The sequence below is a fragment of the Nelumbo nucifera genome, chromosome 3 (genome assembly GCF_055504915.1).
Source record: "Nelumbo nucifera cultivar China Antique chromosome 3, China Antique-T2T, whole genome shotgun sequence".
Taxonomy (NCBI): domain Eukaryota; kingdom Viridiplantae; phylum Streptophyta; class Magnoliopsida; order Proteales; family Nelumbonaceae; genus Nelumbo; species Nelumbo nucifera.
In genome coordinates, this window is record NC_142651.1 from 46,644,173 (window position 1) to 46,656,483 (window position 12,311).

Genomic DNA, 12,311 nt, shown 5'->3' on the forward strand with positions numbered 1-12,311 from the left:
GTTCAAGTCGGTTTCGGTTTTCACATAAGAAAACTGAAACCGACCCGAACCATCGGTTTATGAATTTGTACAACCCGAAACCAACCGGTGCTGATGAAAACTTGGCCGACTCGGGTTGGGTCGGTCCGGGTTGATCGGTTTGGTCGGGTTGGGCCTTCTTATGTACAGCCCTAACACTTCCTATGAACCAAAGGGTCCACAAGATTCGTGCTCCCATAGTGATATGTTTTTTTGTTTATTATCGTCGATACGCGATGATGCTTTTCCTTTCCATCAACACATGGTGGTCTTCATTCTTCACTCTTCTATGTTCCATTAACTTAATAGAGTTCGCATTGATGGGTTCACGGGATGCGTGCACCATTGAATAGGAGATGTACACGTTGGTCCCTTTGATCTAGCATGTGTTTTGTTCAATGGGCGTTTTATGATAGACATTTATCAAAATGCCACCATGTCATTGCCAAATCAGCATTTTCGTATCATATTCATTTGTATGCATTGATATTCCCAAAAGTGGGTTTTGATTTATATGCACACCAACTATTAGGAAAAGATTCATTTTAATGCTTCTTCCAACGGTTGAGCATTTATTCACTATTTCATTGATGTAGTGCCATTCGCCCAATTGTCCGTAAAATAGTTTATCAAATACTTTTCTCAATTTTGAAGACAAATCAAGTAGAAATATTTATTTAATAAACGGAAACTATATCAAACACATACCTAATATGCACATAATGGCAAATTTTTATTAAATTTGAATTATCTGAACCGGCACTAAAAGAAAAAATTTCAAAGCCCCTCCTTTGGAATGATGAGGGGTTCGGATGAACAGAAGACAATAATTTACAACACGGGCCGGGCACTGTTGTAACACGTATTAGTTTTTGAAAAATAACGAGAGAAGGGTTAAACTGTCCATTACATCTCTTTTAGTTTTTAAATTGATTTTTATAGAAGCCAAATAATATTATTTGTTAACCTTTTGTTTCCAGAGGCCCCCAACAAGTCCTATTCCGGTTTACGAGCAATCTTTTTCCGTCTTTCTCTGTTATAGTATGTAATAGGAAGAAGAGGGAAAATAGCTAATGAAGCTTTAATAGGATGGGTCGTCATTTCAAATTGATGTTCATCCAAATTCTTAGGATATATGTTTTATTGGAAATAAAACTAAACTTCTCGTTTCAAAGGTTTTTTCGTCTGTTGTAGAAAAAGTAGTAAATGGAGGAAGGACAAAATAATCTCAGCATTGCTCCCTTAGCTATATCTGTCTCCAAGAATGATTGATTGAAGAAAATGTAGAACCCAAAGGAATCGCCTTCTTCAGGGTGCTAGTTTCCACAACTAAGAATTTGGAGGGACTTGAGCACAGTAGAAGCATCGGTTTCTGCTAAGGAACGAACCAAAGAAATTTGGATTTCAAGGTAACCCCATGGGGATTGAGAAGTCTGAAATTAGTAAAAGTGGAGAATTTGTTGAATAAAATGAGGAGATATCTCTAATTTCGCTGTAGTTGCTGGTGTTAAGCCTTAGGGGAGAGGAGTTCTTCGAAGTGCTTCCATGACTACCTCCAAAGACAGAAAAGCAAAACCCTTTTAACCTGCTAGGTCCATTTGCTTTCTCTCGGTACAATCTCCCTGACATCTTTGCAATTTGATCAATAATTTCCCCAATCTTCCACAATCATATCATCTTATGATCTCAGAGTAAACTTGATTCTTCGAAATGTAACAATGACATTTCCAATTTTTAATTAAAATTATCAGATGAATCAAATAAAAAAACAAAAGAACAAAGAAAATAAAAATATGATGTTGAAATGAGCTCCCTTTTTCTCTCCTTTTTGCAGTTAGAAAAACTAAAAAGTAACGGAGAGTTATCTACCCTCCTGTTACTTTTATACGCTAAGGGAGAAACAAGAGACATCTTACAATGCGATTGAGTGCCCAGCCCGCGTTGTAAATTCTTGTCTTCATCTCATCCAGATCCATTTGGGAGCTCATTTGAGCTCCCCTTTCCTTTCCCTTTGAGTGGAGTCTGGATCTCCTGCCCACATCTACCTACATAACATTGCAGCCACACATGGAGAACATCTCATTCTCCTACATAGTATTATGCAGGGAGAGATGTTCTCAATTCACGGGGGTAATGTGTTGTGGGTAGACATGAGCAGAATTATCATGGGCAGGAGATTCGAAGTCGTTTGAGTTAGCCCTATCCTTGTAGCAGACCATCGGTAATTTCTCTACCAATGTCTGATGGCAGTAAACACTTTCCTCTTCTCCTTCTCCTTCTTCTTTTTCTTCATATTTTGTTTGCAACCAATCTTCTTATTATTTGTTGTTTGATTTTTTCCATCTTCTTCTTCCCATCGAAGCCGGAGTTATCGGCAGCACCTTGGTTGAGGGTGCAAGCTTCTTGTTAATCGAGGGGTTCATACAATGCCAACTCAACTTCATAATAATGGGTTAGGCTTGGTAACTTCTAGGAAGCAAGCCCTTACCTACCAATACATATTATTACCCTAATACGTATATCTCCTCTCTAAAGTCTAAAGACGATGAGTTTTTAGCTAGTTGCAGTCTTGCAGAGAGATCCCATTGTGTAAATAGAATAGAAGGCATATATACATTGAGCCAAAAACTGTTGATTTGGTCAGAGAACCATTGAATTGAGTAGTTGAACTATCGATCCAAACAATAATTTTTGGCCAATTTTTATTTTATTATTTTTTTATTTTTTAAAATCAGAATGAGCTGTCTGTTCAAACTAGATAGTCGGACTGTTTGACCCGGGAACTGGTCCCCAAAATGGTTATGTGTCTGGTCCGACTTTTAAAACCTTGGATCCATATATACACCACACTCAATATTTTTCTCAAAAAATAAAGAAAAATGTAGGAGACACAAAAATTGATAAAAATTTAAACAATTATGCTAACAAATAGGCAAATTTTCAAAAAAAAAACATAAAAATGATATTTTTTTCCAAAAATATATTTCAACCAAGAAATCATAATTGTAGAAAAATAAATAAAACGATACAATTTTCAATATATATAAAGAAAAAGGCAAATTTTGCAAAAACAAAAACAAAGAAAATGATAAAAAATAAAAATATATATATAATTCAACAAACTATATAGAAATTGTAAAGAAAACACAAATTTTATGAATTTTATGGTCAATGTAATAGGGAAGGGCAAATTGAGAAGCCAATTTACCATTTAAATGGTCAAAGTTGGGTATTTTGGTAAATTTTCCCTCTTTCGCCAGCTCAAGATAATGAAGGGGGTGTAAATGTGACAGTGTCAAAAAGCTCAGGGGAGGATAGTGCTATTAGCATAAAGCATGGTACAGAACCGCAATCATAAAAAAATACAGGGGTGATTTCAGCAATTTACCCTTTTGATTATGCATGTATTTAAGAGAGAGAGAGAGAGAGAGCTTAGGGGTATTCTGCAACATAAATATTATTTTATTTTATTTTTTAATGAAATTGCTACATCAACAAATTCTATAATGATTATGTTTTTGCTGAAAACATGTTTTTATTTTTTTATATTTTATGAATCTATAATTATTATTTTATTAGCACTTAATTTTGAATATTTTATTACAAGTTTGTTAATAATTTATTATTTAATTAATAGTTTATTAGTATTTAATAATTAATATCTTAGTATTTGTTATTAATTTATGAATATTTTATAAACATGTTATTATTTTACTAATATTTTTTGTTTTATTATTATTAATCATTAATATATTATTAATGGAAACCCCATGTCAGTAAGTTGGCGTTAAATAGACTAATGGATGTAGGTAGATTACTACTTTACTCTTTGTTCTATTGTAAATGGAAACTAAAGTAAAACTTTGATAAAAAAACAACAAAATTTTATTTCAAATATTTCAGTCTAAAAACTTTTTTGCCCATTTTATATATTTAAGTAAAAAGGGAGTTTCAAATAAATAAAAAAAAAAAGAATGCTTTTGATTCAAATCAAACTCATCTGACGGTCCCTATCTACTTGCACAGCACAACTGTCACTTTATCCCTTTTAATTTCAAATGCAATAAAAAAAAACAAGATCAAGAAATGATCTATGGTCAAGAAGATGACACGTGGCTCTGTAGGACCCAGCATCTGCCAATGAACATTAACGGATGGTGAGTTTTGAAAAACAAAAATGTCATTGGCATAGGGTTCCTTTGATGTTTTGAAAAGTTAAAGAAAGGCTGAAAAGTCACTGGTGAGTTCTTTACAAATAATTTTCCTTTTTCATGAAGTGTAGTTTCACATTTAGCAAAGTCACTTTATCATCACGTTCAACCAATAATCGATCATGTCTTTTTGGCTATAGATTTTGCCAATACTTAATAAGTAATGGCATTGAATCTAATGTTGAAATTATTGTGTAAAGAATATACATATAAATACATACTTTAATAGTCTATTTGAAAAAATAAATTACAATCAAATAATTTCAAGAACAAGCATCAACCAAAGTCTCAATTCCCAATCTACTAAAAATTTAATAAAAGACATTAAATCATTAATATACTCGCTAATGGCTATAAAGCCTTTTACAAACTATTGCATGTATTAAACCTTTAAAAGGTTATTATTTATTTCAAGATAAATTCTAAATTAATAATATGAAAATATATACCTGAAAATGTATTAGATCTATGAAAAAGTAGAAGATTCATGTATCCAAAAACCTAAGGTTCAGTTTGGAAGGAGTACAAATGCAAATTTGTAGAGTGCAAATACATACAAAATACAAGGTTTTACGCTCTACAAATTCGCATTTATATTCTTTCCAAACTGAGCCTAAGAGGCAATTATATATATGCACTTGTTATATTTTAATTGCTGAAACAATTATTTAAGTCAATCTTAAATTCTTAATATGCCTAACTAATACCTAATAGCCATCTAGCTTCTTAACCTTAAATCCAGTGTAGGTAATAATTTGTAAGAAGCTAGAATTATTAGGTAGCATATTAATAGCCATTAGCTATATATCCCTGATTGCAGTCATGTTCCTGCCAAGGGATTCCAGGGTGACAATAAGTTTATTGATGATCTTTCCTACCAATCAGGTGGTTATTTATTAAATTCACAAGGTGAGGGGGTTGATTTAACTAAATCCCCTACCACCTGAGCAGATATATATAAATTCATTCTCTCTCATCATCAACTTAAACCATTGAATCTCTCCCCTCTCAATAACTTTACTAATTCTATTGAATTCTACCACCATATGCCATGCCATGCCATGCTTCAACAACTTGTTATAACCATATGAATTCTAAATTTTAACTCAAATATCTCTTCTCAATGCAAACCTGTCAATAAATTTTAAGAAATAGTTCATCATTAAAATTTATATATTTATAAAAAAAAAATAATAATATTATTATTATTGTCATCTAAGACCTAGATTTAGTTTCATTAATGTGATTTTCTTGACTTGTTTGAATTTTCTCAGTGTATCAATATGACACTCCTTGTGTTTCACACTTGAAGCCTTGCTTCCAATTGCAACTGGGCCAAAATTATAGTTTAGAGTTGAGCTTGAGGTTAGAAATCATCAAATCTAGATGCATAGGCTGCATTTGTTTTCAGTGTAAATATTTATGGATGTAACAGTATATCAATAGATTTCAACACCGACCGATTTAAATGAGTGAATCGTTGTAAAGTGAAAAGATATAATTATTGGTCTTTGGAAGATTCTCAATGCCTAACGTGACCCTATATTAGAAGGCAGAAACTAGGCCATTCTAGTTCTGACTTCTGACACAAAAGCCTACAAATAAGGATGGCCATTCTTTGTTCATTCACGTCCTGTATATTAGCACTCCTTCTGGATAATCTTCAAGTCTTAGACATGAAAAAAGACTGTCAATTAAAGCTGGATGGTCCAGCCAGCAGAAAACTTTTGTCATCGTTACATTGTTTTTCATCTCTCTGCTGCTGTTGCTACTTTCTTCAATGTAAGATGGGATAATAGCAGAACAAAGTAAGAAATAGCAGCACCTAAAGCTGCCGTGTGATGGCAACGATTGAGACCAAGTGTGGCTGTGGGATTTATGGGTGTGCATTTGGTTTATTTGGTCAAAAATCAAATCAAATTTTTAAAATCGAAATTGTAAAAGATAAAATCAAAATTAAATTAGTAAAAATCAAAATATTAAAACCAAAATTTTTGGTTCAGTTTTCAGTTATTTTGGTGAAATAATATATTATATTATACATATTTTAATATATATAATAAATTTTGGTTAAATTCAATTAATCGAATTTCTAATCATGAAAATTAAAACCGAAGTTCTATAAAATCGAATAAACCAAAAACCAAACAAATGAAACTGAAATTTTCTATTCGATTTTTCAGTTTTAACTTATCAATAAAAAAAGAAAAGAAAAAAAAAAGTGTTTTGGGGCTTGGAGTGGAATGGGCCTAACATCCTTAACAAGCTTTCCTACACATTTGCTCACGGCAACCACAATTTAAGAAATTCTGAGGGAAGAGAATAGACTTGAGTTATGGATCACAAAACGATTTCATGTTAGGGCCAAGCTTAATGTTAGATCTCATTTTACATCCTTAATCACCCATCAATCAGACGATTAGGAAAATTTCTAACCGACCAAACAAAAACAACAGAAGAACCTATTTCTGTTTTGTATATGGTCATTAATTATTTATTTATTTGCTGAGCATATATGGCTAGTAGTTGGTTACAAAGTATATATGAGTTTATCATCATCATCTTAAGCTTTGTCGCAAGGGTAAATTGCTGATTAGTACCCTATACTTTGAGGCTAGATCAGAAAGTATTTACAATACTTGAATTCCCAAAAACTCTCAAATTAGTATCCACCATTAGCAATCCGTCATTAATCTGTATCATGTGACAAGATGTGTAACTTAAATTTAGTATCCATGGTTAGCAATCCGTCAGTTATTTGTATCACATACGAGATGTGCGACTTAAATTTAGTATCCACTGTTAGCAATTTGTCAGTTATCTATATCACGTGACGAGATATGCGACTTAAATTTTTTAAAAATATCAAAACTAACATTTTTTAATTTTTTAGTCCATTTTACCTTGATTGTCTTCTCCAGTAACAACGAAAGTTACTCATCTTCTTTGACAACAATGATGGTCTAAACACCCCTTTTGTTATGGATTAAATAACTAAGAAAAAAAATTACAATGGCAGTGGTCTAAATACCTCCTCTTTCGTGACATTTTTCTGTGTAGCTTCTCTGGTAAGAAGCACGGGCTCTTCGGCAGAAGGTTAGAGCATAAAGTGAACAGTGAGTGGTTCTCAGTTGCAATGAAATTAAAGGGATTTAAACGTGACTATTTTAGCATTTTCAAAGTGATGCTTCTCTCACCTATTCAAAACTCAAAAGGGTAATTGTGTCCTTTCACATTTCATCTAACATCAGTTTAAAATTTTGGACAAAAACTGGCAATTTTTGAGAGCTGAGGTATTGCAGTGGCACGCTTTGAAGTCCGGGTACTAAAGTGAGACTAGCTCCTAATATAAAAAGTGATACGGTTTGTTCAGTCGGGTATGGGCACTTAAATCGTTTCTTGTATCTATCACCCGAATCCTTTTGGTAAGCCCATATATAGCTCTTCTGGGCCCCTTCAACTTGTAACGGCTCTCTTTTGCTACAAAGTACGAGTGTTATTCTATTTAAACTGGAAATCCACCATAATAGCCATGAAAACATAATAGAGATATTTAAATATCTTACTCTAGGCTCTTAGATATAAATATATAATTTCCCCAACCACTTTTTTAAAGGCTATGTAATGTAGCTAGGGTTCAAGAGTATATATATGAGCTGTAGCTGCTATGAGCTTATTTGGGGTCTTAAATTTTTGTAGCCTACTATTGGCCACAGCAGAAAACAAAAACATGTTTCAGTCATGTCTCTTTTGATGTTCTCCATTAAAGCCAAATAGGAAAGTCATAAGCAACAAAACAAAAATTTGATGGGTCTTAATCAATTATAATAGGAGAACTTTCAGATTCTCCTATATTGCTTATGAAATCAGATGGGAGGTCACCATTGAGAACTTGAACTTTAAACCTGAGAATATTAGGACTGCTCTCCATCAGTTCAAAGACACAGCCATCTCCAATCTTCAGCTTGTTGTCAATTACGAAATGTCTCCAGGCCATGTTGAACCGTTTGCAGCCTCGATCTCCATAATAATACATCTTCCAACTCTTATTCCTGAAGGTTAGTTCCACAGGGACCATAGCTGAAGGCAGATATTGTTGCAGTTTGGATGGAAGCACCTGCAAGCAGGATGGAGACCAAGGGAAAATCAGAACATATTGTTATGAGATTACAGTGATTCCATAAACCTAACCTGTACTGGATATATTGCACAGCATCCATAATTCCGCATCCACTATTAACAGTGGTAATAGCAATAGTAACAAGGCTCAGTAGTCCAAATGCAGTGGGACTGTGGGAGTAGTGAAAGACAGTTGAGTCATGAGTATGTGTTGTGGACCATAATTGAGTCACATGGCATGGAGATCAATCTCTACTCCCACATTCAACTGCCCTAAATTAGGTGGAGGGTGGGGCAACAATGTTTAACATCCAGACAGGTCTGCCCTTGTCCAAACTCCTAATAGTTTACTTACTCTGCAACCTACAATCAGAAACTCCTAGACTTCCATACTCTAAGCCTCCTAGTCTAAGATGCATGGATTACCAAAATGTGTGCTGGGGAATCCTCTTTGAAGAGATGCCTTTTGATATCTATCTACATTTTTTTTCTAAATTCTCACTAGTACTTTCTTGTCACTAGTTAAGCTCCTATTAGATATTAGTCTAATAAATAAAACTAGACTCCTGGCATACGGACATTGCCTATGCAACAGCTAGGTAAACCATATTCCAGGATGAACCCTGTTCTTTGACTACATATGTCACTCTTCTGACAAACTTAGTGATATTACATATCTCCCAATTCATGTTAATCACTTAATCTTATGTCACATAGTTATCCCCCTTGATTACCAGCTCCAAAGCCATGTATCCATCACTGAAGAACATAGAAGATGTGGGCAATTGTAAGCAACATTTCTGAAAGAAGAAATTTGAGGTAACTTATGAGACCCATCATAGGTAATGACTTAACTAAGGAGAATCCATTGTCTCTGGATGAGCAGAACCATCCAATCTATGGACCTTTTCATCATCATTAGCCACGCATTTCCTAACCTTACAAACCAGAAGATTGCAATGGCAGATTCTTATGATGATCCAAGTTAGTTAATTTTTAGTGTGGGTAGTGGGTAACGAATCCGGATCTGCTCCTCACAGAGCGTTCACACCAACCTCACAACACATCCAATCATGCATTGGGATCATCTCCCCATGAACGACATCATACAGGGCCAACTGCTGCAATGTGCTGTGAGGTGGGTGTGAGGAGCAGATCTGGTCTTGTGGATGATGTATCTGATTACCAGGGCCAACTGCTTGGTGCAATGGTAAAATCTTGGGCTGACAATTGTGAGAATGAAGGTTTAGGTCTGAGAGTGGGAACTTTGTACCAAAATTTAGGTCCATATTCAATATACCCCTCCCAAGAACACATATAGATGGGACCATCATTGGGTAATGCCCATTTATAACCTATCTGATTACCCATCCAATGGTGGATTGCATACCTTGTCCCATGCATATTGTTTTCAAAGTCCACTGGTAAACATTTAGGCCCCGTTCACTTTTCGGGTAAGTTACTTACCCGGGTAAATGCACTTATCCTGGTAAGTCTTTCTTGGGAAAAAGACTTACCAGGATAAGTGCATTTACCCATGTTCTTTTATTTACCATGAACAAGGCAATGATCATTTGAGCCATAAAAATCCATTATTCCCATTGAAGTGTTGGCAACTTTTCCCCCTGCAAAAGTTATTTACCCACCTAGGAGATATACCCAGAAAAATAAACTTTCCCTAGTCCCCACATAAATCTGAATAAAGAACATAGGTTTCTTGGTCAATGGGAATATTCCCATTGACCAACATTCCCCCCTCTCAAAATCCAAAAAAAGAACACCCCCTTAGAGGTCTTTGAATGAAGATAAACGAATGATTACCACTTGATATAAGGGTTTGAAGTGAGATTTCGTAAGAATGCAATAGAAGTATGGATTCCCTGAGAGTGGAGAAATTTTGTTGTCCTGCAATCTCACACTCGTAGGCTTCAATTGGGGTTGGGCCTTCAGATTATCCATCTGGTGCTCCATGCGGGAAACATGAGATCTAAGATTCTTCCTTGTCTTGCCTGCTGGAAAGGAAAAGAGAATCAGTGCACAAACTGGTATCTTTCACTCTGCCCATGATATGACATTTCATGGAATCTCTACATGATTCAGTGAAGTAGCACAACCTTTTTCATTTTCTTGTCTACAGTGAGTACTGGCGCTCTGCATACTGGAATAATCTGGCAAATCACCTGTCTGCAAAATATACCTCAAATCAACTCAACTATGCCTTGTCTGGGTCTGCTACTTGAATCCTGTTCCGCCATTCTTCTCTGTTCAATGTAATATCCTTTGTTAAATTATGAGCCCCTTAAATCATACCTAAAGTTTGTGCTGAATGCTTTCAATGAGGAAAGTTATAAATGTTAAGTGATCATGAAAGGAAGAAATTTACAAAGAGATAGCTAGGTTACATTTGAGCTTTCTAAGGCATTCCACTAATTAACTAAATTTTCTAGTCAGGATAAGGATGAATCTTAACCATCATTGGAAGAATCCTACATGTAAACAGGAATGAACAAGGAAATAAGAAAGCAAGGAAGAACATTAATGGTTTAGAAAGATATAAAGAAAGAAGAATATCAGTGTTACTTTTACCCATTAGCATAAATTTAATCTTCTTGCATTACTACTCTTGTCAAGAATTCAAGATACATGATATCAAGGTTATTGATTCAACACAATGATTTATCAAAAAAAGAAAAGGTTGTTCAATAAACTCACACTTCAGAGGTCCTACATGGCTACATTACATATTTTGGAAGTTGCATGAAAGTTTCTGTATGCAATATATAGTGCAATAAAAATCAACTCTGGCACCAGGAGTATGCAATAAATTCCCTTTTTTTAAATGATTTTTTATCAGTAATAACAATCAAAGCGCTTTATTAATAGAATGGTTTCAGAAATACAAGAATAACTTGAAAATTGCCTTACCCCACTAACCCACTTAACCAGAAGAAAAAGAAAGAGAAAGGGAAAAGAAAAAAAGAAAAAAAGAAAAACCAACTAGGCAGTTATCGATCAGAGAAGAGAGCTTAAAAAGAAAAATATGCCAACAAATGATGATAAAAGACTGAAGTGCAACATACTCATTTAAGCAAGAGCCTGATAAAATAAAAATAAAGCAATAAACAAACAATACCAGCAGATGATATCATAGCAGAACTGAGTTTTTCTTTTTTTCTGATATACAACAGAAATTAGAATTTTAAACACTCACTAGTAACACAATATTTCAACGGAGAATGAACATAGAAAGGAAGAATGAACATAGAGAGAAGAAAGAGAGACCATGATTACCTACCAAACTTTAGCACAGAGCCTCCTTCCACCGAGTTTGGGAGAAACCACCATCAGTATCCCCAGGCCACCCCTCTCCTCTCTGGTCAATGAATGATTCAGTTGTTTAGAATTCCAAGAATAAGAAAAGACAAACCCAAGTTTGATTTTCTGAGGCACAGGTCTGGCTCACATGGAGCACAGGACCTGATTGTGCAAAAGGAAAAAAGTTATGATATTCGAATCTCTATGCGAATAAGAGGAGAGGAAAGCGTTGGACCGTTCATCAATAAAAGTTTAAAACTCATAAATGACAGGCAAAAGGAGGAAGCCACGATGGAGTCTCTGTTCTCTCTCAGTTCCTTTTTCTTTTTTTTTTTTGTCTGTTTTTTCATGTCGACAGAGCAGAACAGGGAGAATCAAAGTTCACAGGCGACCGGAATTTCAGGCTCTCAGCCACCCAAAATGGAAAAGCATAATAGTCTGTCTCACTTCTACTTCCATTTCTATATGAATGTATTGGAATTTGGAAACTGTAAAGGTCGTGATAACGTGAGGGTGATATTGAGAGTTGGGATCTCCTCCTGCACTTTCATTGATGCAGGCACGCCCACCTGCACTTCCACTCAAATGGTTACACGTTAACCACATTTGGGAATCGGGATTCACCTGTGCGAGTTTACTGGACGGAGA

The 12,311-nt window shown here is 34.8% G+C and overlaps 1 protein-coding gene across 5 annotated transcripts; it reads right to left on the reverse strand.

Annotated features, from left to right (window-relative positions):
* Positions 1-7,879: 7,879 nt before the first annotated feature.
* On the reverse strand, positions 7,880-12,065 carry LOC104611476 (B3 domain-containing protein Os04g0386900-like). Of its 5 annotated transcripts, none has more exons than XM_010278549.3 (4): positions 11,640-12,065; positions 10,463-10,609; positions 10,170-10,360; positions 7,880-8,346 (listed from the first exon to the last, which is right to left on the reverse strand). In XM_010278549.3, exons 2-4 carry the CDS (start codon positions 10,503-10,505, stop codon positions 8,044-8,046), a joined length of 537 nt encoding a protein of 178 aa, XP_010276851.1. In that variant the 5' UTR covers positions 10,506-10,609; positions 11,640-12,065; the 3' UTR covers positions 7,880-8,043. The 5 variants fall into 5 exon arrangements, with proteins under 5 accessions (XP_010276851.1, XP_019055647.1, XP_010276852.1 ...); XM_019200102.2 differs by having other exon boundaries at positions 11,644-12,054; XM_010278550.3 differs by having other exon boundaries at positions 10,170-10,357; positions 11,644-12,042.
* Between the last annotated feature and the right edge of the window lie 246 nt (positions 12,066-12,311).

Bases quoted from the DNA above. Each gene is read 5' to 3' on its own strand.
- LOC104611476 (XM_010278549.3), bottom strand. From the start codon at position 10,505: ATGCAGAGCGCCAGTACTCACTGTAGACAAGAAAATGAAAAAG. The intron at 10,361-10,462 runs GTTGTGCTACTT...TTTCCTTTCCAG, and splicing joins TAGACAAGAAAATGAAAAAG to CAGGCAAGACAAGGAAGAAT. The intron at 8,347-10,169 runs GTAATCATTCGT...TCCTGCTTGCAG, and splicing joins TCAAACCCTTATATCAAGTG to GTGCTTCCATCCAAACTGCA.